General features: G+C 36.3%; 1 protein-coding gene across 1 annotated transcript; it reads left to right on the forward strand.

Annotated features, from left to right (window-relative positions):
• The first annotated feature begins 259 nt into the window (after positions 1-259).
• On the forward strand, positions 260-8,011 carry LOC112190581 (crossover junction endonuclease EME1B). The gene is made up of 13 exons (XM_040513126.1): positions 260-574; positions 832-987; positions 1,057-1,148; positions 1,383-1,562; positions 1,645-1,798; positions 1,903-2,012; positions 2,975-3,150; positions 3,956-4,019; positions 4,134-4,252; positions 4,454-4,543; positions 5,333-5,447; positions 6,286-6,512; positions 7,344-8,011. Exons 2-12 carry the CDS (start codon positions 915-917, stop codon positions 6,457-6,459), a joined length of 1,347 nt encoding a protein of 448 aa, XP_040369060.1. The 5' UTR covers positions 260-574; positions 832-914; the 3' UTR covers positions 6,460-6,512; positions 7,344-8,011.
• Positions 8,012-8,802: the final 791 nt, after the last annotated feature.

An 8,802-nucleotide genomic window follows, 5' to 3' on the forward strand; every position in this document is an offset into this window, starting at 1 on the left:
AGTTATTACTTATTAGTTTATAACACAATATCTACGAGTAAAACTTAATAATAATTCTCTGTGTCATTAGATTTACATTTAAGGGTGGTTGAGTATTATTATTTTCTTGATCAATAACTGACTAGGGGAATATTTTCAATTAAGGTAAAATTTACATAATAAATATATAAACTATTGAGATATTATGCGTTACGTGTACAGCCACATATGAATTAATATTTATAAGAGAGGTGCGTAAATAAAGTCGAAGAGAGTTGGTCCATCCCGCGCTTATTCAAAAGCCGAAGCCGAAGCCGCAGACGAAGAAGACCGAATCCGAATGTCAGAGCCAATCATCCTCTCAGACGAAGAAGACCACCACAATGCCTCATTCCCCCATTTCCCTCTAAGAAACGCCGAACCCAATTCGACCCGAGTCCGAATCCGAATCCAAATCCTACGGTTCTCATCCTCGACGACGACCCGACCCCGCAGAAACCCGTCCCCAAATCCACGGCCTACTTGGTCCCGGACACCCCGAATTCCGATATCGCAATCGTGAAATGCACAAGGGCTGCCCAGCACAAGTTATCTGGTTGGTTGGTTGCTTCCCTATTTTCACTCAATTTCTCGAATTAGGGTTTTCTGAATTGGCTTCGGATTTTTAAGTATTATTTGCTACTTGTGCAAGAAACCTAGTCAATTTGAGTAAAAAGTAACTGGGTGTGAAAAAAGTCATGGAATTGAAGCACCCTTTGATGTTATGTTAGTGAAATTTTGTTCAGTTTACTTGGGATTTAGGGCTTGCTATTAACTTTGATCCTAATTGCATCTTTTTATCTTGACATTCAGGCATCAATGGATTGATATGTTTGGAATCGGATAATGAGCCCGGAAGTAGTTGTGGAGGGGAAAAGAAGAAGGCAAATGGATCAATGCTGGGTGGTTTTGGTCTGGCCAAGGTCTTGGATTGGAGTCCGAGTTTTTTTGAGTCCTCATCTGCACTTGGTATATATGGTCAACTGTTTTGTTTATGATTTCTATTGTGGTATATGTTTGTGCTAAATTTAAATACAGATTCATGTTTTGGAACAGGACATTCTGAGCTGGCGCGCACGCTTGAGGGCAGCTCTTCAAATCCTACTTCTTTGCAGGATGATATTGCCCAGGTAATTTTCCTGATTCGTTATCTTCTAATATCCTTTTCCTTTATGATTCCCGTGTAACTGCGATGAAGTAAGCAGACATGGCCTTATATTATCAATTGCCTTCTGTTTCCACCTATTGGACCAAGTAGACTTGGAGGATATTATTTGAATGTAGTTTTGGTGTTCCCTTCTTCAATATTCACATATTTGATTGGGTATGTTATTCTAAAATGTTTGGTGACGTGATGATATCAGGTACTTGATTGTCCTGACGATGAAAACATAATGGATCAAATGGGCAACATTATGAGACCAAGAAAAGAATCTATAGCTATTACGGAAAAGGAAAATATTACAAAAGAAGTAGAGGGAAAAAAGAAGATGACCAAAGAGGAAAGGACACGCTTGATGGAAGAAAAGAAGCTAAAGAAGCTTGTAAGTTGTTATTTGTGATCTGTACTTGATTCTATATTTCATTTAACCAGAAACTAAGCTGATTCATATTCATGAAAAACAGGAAGAGAAGTTGCAAAGAGAAGCTCTGAAAGCTGAAGCTGCAGAGATGAAAAAATTACAGAAAGAAAAGCTAAGGTGGGAAAAAGGGAAGTTTGCACTTAAATCCATCGTGGCTGAGATTGATTCTAAAGTAATTGAATCCGGATCAATTGGAGGTGGCGACATTCTTCTTGTCAGTTAAAAGTAGAGTGTATCTCTCTATGCATCTCATGTCCTTTTATATCTTTTAGCTGAGAGGTTGTTTAACATTGTATGTTAGGAAGTCTGCTTACAAGGTTTGCCGAAAGGGGGTTAGCATACCGTATAACATCAAATCCAATTGAAAGATCAATTGTCTGGACCATGACTGTTCCAGAACATATTTCACAGGTAATATGCGTAAGGAATTGATATGATGATGATGATTATTCTTATTAATATTTGTTGCTACTTTGTCAGCTTGTTGTTTATGATCATGCCACCTCTCTATGTAGTATGTCCTGTAAGGCCGTAACCTGAGAATTAGCTAGAAGTTTATTTGTTTTCAATAACTTTCACAAGGTTGAATTTGATTCCTTCATTTCATATATTACATAAAAATGTATAAACCTCCTATTTATCAACTTTTACTGATAATATAGCATGACACAATGAATGTGAGGTGTCCACATTAGAGAGAAATAAAAACAAACCAAATCCTACATCAACGGCAGTTGAGCCAAACAAACCACCTAATGAAGTCAGTAACCCTATACTACAGCTGCCTTCCAGTATAGCAGAATGGAAGAAAGACTGTAGTACTTAAAAACCACAGAAACAGACGCCCATAAAGCTGCCCAAAGCCTTATTCTTTCCCGCAGTTCCTCCACCCTTGCACATATGTGCTCTTCCAAACCCTTCTAGCAGAATACAAGAAAGACTGTAGTCCTTAAAAACCCACAGAAAGAGACACCCATAAAGCTGGACAAGGCCATATTCTTTCCGCAGCTCCTCCACCCCTGCACCTATGTACTCTTCCAAAATCCTTCTACATTAATAAACATAAATCATGACGCTGATGTGGATGTTAAATTTGTTGGTCAAAGGCTTGCTGTCAAAGGACTATGATGTAATTACTGGTTACTATTGTGGTGCTTCTCCATGGGTTGTGCTCGTGTCTGCATTAAGGTTTCTGGATGCCAGTATCTCTGAGGCATGCCTGATTTAACCACTAACCATTGGGTTCTTGTTGGAAATATGACAAGATGTAACTTTCTCTGGGAATAAATACACACAATCTTCTATATGCAGCCATGCTTTCATATGTCTGCTACAAAATTTTAACATATGTTGACCTCAACATTTTATTGCAGCTTTCTCCTGGAGGAGTGGAGATTCAATATATATTGATTGTTTATGAGGCTGAAGATTTTTGTAAACTCATCATCAACGAATCTCTTCCGGGACTTGTCTTGAGAGTTCAAAATCATTATCCATCATATACAGTGTGTTACCTCACAAATAAGTTGATTGCATATGTTAGGAAAAGGTGAGAATTGCTGAAGTTTTGAGGTTACTATATTGCGTCTTTAGTTCATATTAATTAGCTAATATGTGATGTATTTTTGTGTTATTTTTTCCTCTGTCATTTCCCTGATTTATTCTTTTGTAAGTGTTTCGTATATTCTATTGAGAGATGCTGCATGATCGTTATCATTATTCAGATAAGCAGTATGTGGATGGTGTACTAAAATCTTATGCTATTGTTTTTCCTATGGCCAAGGCCCACAGCAAGCATGAGAAATAAGTTTCTTTTATCATCATTGTGGTTATCAATTCATCAGTACCTATAAATTAAGTGATAATAAAAACTGAAATCATAGTGTGGCTTAGAGCTTAACTGGACCATGGTATCTCCCTTGTTTAAGTATATCAGGCAGCCATTTTCTACATAAAGTATTACTAAAACTGAAGTTTGATAGTTTTGATTGAAGATCATTTACAGGCAGCTTGAATATCTATAAGTTACTTTTAATTAATTGGTAAGTCATTTATCTAGGAGCCTTCTAGTGAAAATAAGCAGATTTGCAGTAAAGTCAAGCTTTTTGTGTTTGTCTATAAGCAAACATTGCCCATTGATGAATGCATACTGTTGGGCATTATGGATGATTATAAGTACCAGTTGAACCTACGTTTTAGTATATTGTAGAAAATCATCTCGTGGAACTGATACAATGGAGTTAAAGTCAATGTACAGTATCTGATTCTTTTTTTCATATTTTTTCTTATGTGCTTTATTGGTTTTGTGTATAATGATTATCTAGTGCTTCATCACATTGAATTGACCATGTCAGGGAAGGACAATTGTACAATGGCCGGGGCCGTGAGGGACACCCTAGTGTTGACAAGGTTGAAAAGGTTGTACTGGTAACACAAAATGCTTGTGCTTGTGAGACCTAAACGGTTTCTGGTCATCATACAGAATAGCTGATATGTACTTCTGTTAGTGTCTTAACTCCTCCGTTTTAACAGGTGTTGGCAAATTTGACCACTAGCTTTTCCAAAGTACATTCCAGGCAGTGCAAAGATGAGGCTGAACTTGCTGAACATGTTGTTGGTTTAACATGTAGCCTGTCATCCTGCCTTTTCAGGTATGAACACTCTTATTTATTTACTTAATACCTGCTCGTAGTTTCAGTACACGCTTTACAGCATGCTTGCACTAAATACGAGTTTTCTGGAATTTAATATACATATATCAACATCACAGACAGTGTTTCCCTAAAGTTGTTATGTCCAAATTTGCATATTTCTAAATTTGTATACCTACCTTCTCAATTATGAATATGCAGGAAGAAGTTAACTAGACTTGATGTAAATGCTAATGGATCCTTTATCACGAAGGACTGCATTGACCGGCATTTGATAAAAAAGAGCTCATGGTGAGTAGTATGATGTCAACCAATTAATCATTATAGAAGAGTCATAAGATAACAGGATACCCAAATTCAAAAGACTATATGGTGAACGAAGATTGAAGGTGTGCCTTCCTAGGGTGGAGATGGAAACCATTATAAGATGAAGTTCTATGGGTCTGAAATTGTTATTTATGGTGAGGCAGAAATAGTTTGAGTGGTGACGTCGTATTATCTCTTATGGTTGTTGTGATACTGCTCCACTTGATACATTGTCTTGTTTCCTTGATGGGAATCTGATAGCTTTGCCTCCACTTTGTGGGGTTATAGAACCCCCAATTTGGGTGTTATGACTATATATTGCCAGGAATATTTCTTTTAGGTTGAGGAGAACTAGGTATGATCTGATGAACTAGGTTGTCTGTCTACTTTTGAAAAGGGTTGTGAGAGGACAGAAATGAGAAGAGGAGCCATAATGAAAGTGGAAGGACAGAGAGTAAGAGAGACCTTCCAGTCTAGTTTTCTATTGAGGGAAACCCTCCTTCCTTCTAACTTCTAACTAAAACTGTATCTGGAATTCTTGTTATATTTATGAATTCAATTTGAATCAATCTCCCAAACACCTGAGAGTTTCACTCAGTCTTTCACTTCTATGATTATGCTCAACTATGCCAACGCTTATTCATTACAAGCTTGGGGAAAAAAACAGTACCATAGAAGAAGCCTTCTAAGTTGATTTGTCTGTTTTTCATGATTTTTTTCTATTATGTCTTTGAGCTTTTTATTTCAGTACCTGACATTAGTTTCTGCATCCAGGTTAAAGGCTTTGGTAGCTATCCCGAAGGTGCAGCCACGATTTGCTATTGCCATAGGCAAGAAGTATCCTACCTTGAAGTCTCTGTTGAGTGTTTACATGGACCCAAATATATCAGTAAGTATAAATATTAGAATGCCTCTTTCTGTTTGACTGGCCATGACATATAAACAACAGATAACTAGATTGCTCTACCACTGTTTATTTGACCTATGTAAATTTCCAGTTTGGCAGATAATTTCTTATATATAGTGGTTAGTCACATAGTTGGTCAAAAATAGAAAAGATAGTAGAAACTGCAGTTCTTCCATCCAGTTTCATTGGGTGTAGTAGATGCACCGTTTTCCATGTTTCCCTGATATTTCACGTCCTATGGGATGTATAAACAATTTTAGGGTCTGAGGACTTTTTCTCTCATGTACTTTGATCTTGTTTTATAAAGTTTATGTTTCTTCTCAAAAGATGGGATGTAAAGACACTTTCTTGAGGAGAAGCATAAATATTATAGAACAAGATCAAAGTACACTCAGACAACTACCTTAAATAACCAAATTTTGATTAGGAACTCAGAGTCTTGTTTTGAAGATGGCATTTCTAATTATGGGATGCATATGATTAGTCCTTTTTGGAAGCCAATGGAGATGAAGAAATGCAACAGGTTGTGTTGTTTCCCCCGGCATATAAGGAACTAATATTCATTATCCTCTTGTTTATCAAACAAATTTGACTAGATTTGGGCCAACTTTAGGTTCAGTGGGATTGGTTTTCTACTTGATAGCTATTTATGTTGCGGGCAATGCATATGACTAGACAGCTGAGTAATATGTCTCGTTATCATATCTGATAAAAAATTTCTTGAGAAGTAATAAGATTCAACCATGGAATTCCAGTATGAGGATATTGATTATATCTGGCTCTCGTTCAGTGTGGTGTTAACTCTCTATTGAAATGATAGGTACATGAAAAGGAATTTCTGCTCAAGGACTTGACAACAGAAGGTTTACTCGGTGGTGATAGAAGATTAGGTGAGGTGTGTTCCAAGAGAGTGTACAGAATACTCATGGCACAAAGTGGCTGCACCAAGACCGATGATGTTGAGGATGGTGCAGATTTTTTCAGGGTCAATTGACTTAATTGCTCCTCAAATTTCTATATTACTCTTACTTGTATGGACAAAAGCAGGTGGATATTCTTGACCTGTTCATCTACGATTTTTCTTCTGTGATACACACATCACCTTTTCTGTTTTGGAGCTTCAGGTTGCGCTTGCCGTGTTAAACAAAACCTTCAATTAATGTACTTAGAAAAAAAAAAAAGAATTTCAAGCCTGGTTTTTCTTTGGAGCATCTGCAGCAGCCTTTGAAATAATGAACCATTATTACCAATTTAGTTAACTGAAAATAATTAGCTTGGTCTTGCTGATGCAATTATAGTAAGTGTTTAATTTGCTTCATATATGTCTGCAATGTGTTTACTGAGTGACTTCATAGTATGTTGTTGCTCTTTGACAATTTCTCGTTTTCATCTTAGAATTGTTTCTGCTCTAGAAATGTGAGGACTTGTTCATAATCTGTGATATGAAATGAGAAGAAATCATGGTCAGCTATAGATTTCCTAAGAAACTAACCCATAAGCACAAGCCAAGTACAAGAACGCAATTGTTCTGTTCTGCCCTGCTCACACAAAAAACACAATCGAATTGGCTTTCAGTTGTCAGTGTCTTTTTTCTTTTTCTTTTTTTCTTTTTGTGACTGTTTAAAAAAGAGAGACCTTGTTGATTGAAAATTGGGGTTATACATCCATTTTGCTTCTCGTTTACCCCAATATGATTACTTTTATCTGCTCTACTCATTCTCCGTTTTTCACGTGTTCCTAATAGATGACATTTTTTAACTGTTTGTTTGCATTTATCATTCATGTGACATGTCTTTGATTCATATGCATGATCGGCTACAGATTATGTTGAGTGGTCGAGGTGTATGCTCAAATTTAATAGTAATACTTTTCCTGCAGAATCCGGTCATTTTCTTTCCGCAATTGGCTTCCACCGAACTGATGTACATGTGTTGAGGTCTGGTTAGCGCTAGGCTGTTCCAGACAGAATCTACAAAGGCAATGAGAAGCTGTGCTTTGAACAATGAAGTGGGAAGCTGTCCTTTCAAATTTTATTGATGTAATTATGATTTCACTGATGTGTAATGTAAATCAAGTTCTTGGCTATAGTTGTATAGTGCAACCTAACTTCAGATAAGGTTAGAGTTGCTGGTTTAGGTTAGGAGAAATAAGCTTGTTAAGCTTGCAGCTTCTATAGTGATGTGCGGAGAAGTTTAAGGTCGGCTTGCTTGTCATAGTTACATGACATCTAGTTTGAGCTAGTTTAGAGTGAAAATTTGTTGGCAAACTTTAATTGCAAAGTTGTGGAAGTCGGAAGGATTGGCATGTTGACCTGAGTCCTGACCATTTGCAAGAATATTTTCAAAGGTTGTGTTTTTGCTGAATCATGGAAAACATAAGAACACGAACACGATGCAGGGCATAGCATAAATGAGGCCGCTGATCATTTCATAAAACATATATGCTTGACCTTTCTCAAGTTGTAAGCAGAAAAGTTTCTTTTTTCTTCTTTCCTTAAAAGGAAGTTTCACACAATGCCCTTCTAGTAGGGATATTTTTTTCGTCCATTGTTTGTGGGATTCACTTTTGTATCACATATTGACATTTCAACTATATAGTTTTTCGATCTTCATGAATAAAATTTGTCTAACTTGAACTGTTCATGTTTATAATGAGAAACTATGATTATGAGTACTATAACTTTTTTTCAATTCAGCTGAAAATTTATTGAGGTGATTTACTCATAGAGACCTAGAAATTGGATAGTGGAGATGTTGATATGTGATTGAAAAGTGAGTGCCACAAGCGATCTCATAAAATGAACAACAAAAAGGATCGCCTAGTAGAAGAGATATTTACATATCAGGTCATTTTTTGTCAATTTTAAGAGATCATTTGTAGGAATCATTTTTTGATCACATATCAATATCTCTACTGTTCAGTTTTCAGTCTCAATAAGAGTAGAATTGTAAAACATTGTAGAATGGTGGTATTACCATAATCACAATGGTTTTTAAACAACTCTTAGAGACAAATCAAAATCTGAAGTTGAACGTAACAAACTATGTTTTATCACTTTGAAAATCATTACATTCATGTCCTATGATCGGCACTTTGTCCTGTCTAAATTAGGGGCAAGAACTGTATTAGGGTTCTGACTTCCCGGGTTGTTTGATGAGTAAAGCAACAACTGCACTAAGCTCTAAGATAAGAACTGTACTATTAGGGGCAACAACTGTACTATTTAGAATTAGTTTCAAAACCAATTTAAAGTTTAAGATAAGAAAGAAAAAGAAAAAGAAAATAAAAAAACAGTACAAAGTATAATTGTAGCATACAAATCGATGATGTGTCCCAA

Source organism: Rosa chinensis, chromosome 2, assembly GCF_002994745.2.
Source record: "Rosa chinensis cultivar Old Blush chromosome 2, RchiOBHm-V2, whole genome shotgun sequence".
Lineage (NCBI taxonomy): Eukaryota > Viridiplantae > Streptophyta > Magnoliopsida > Rosales > Rosaceae > Rosa > Rosa chinensis.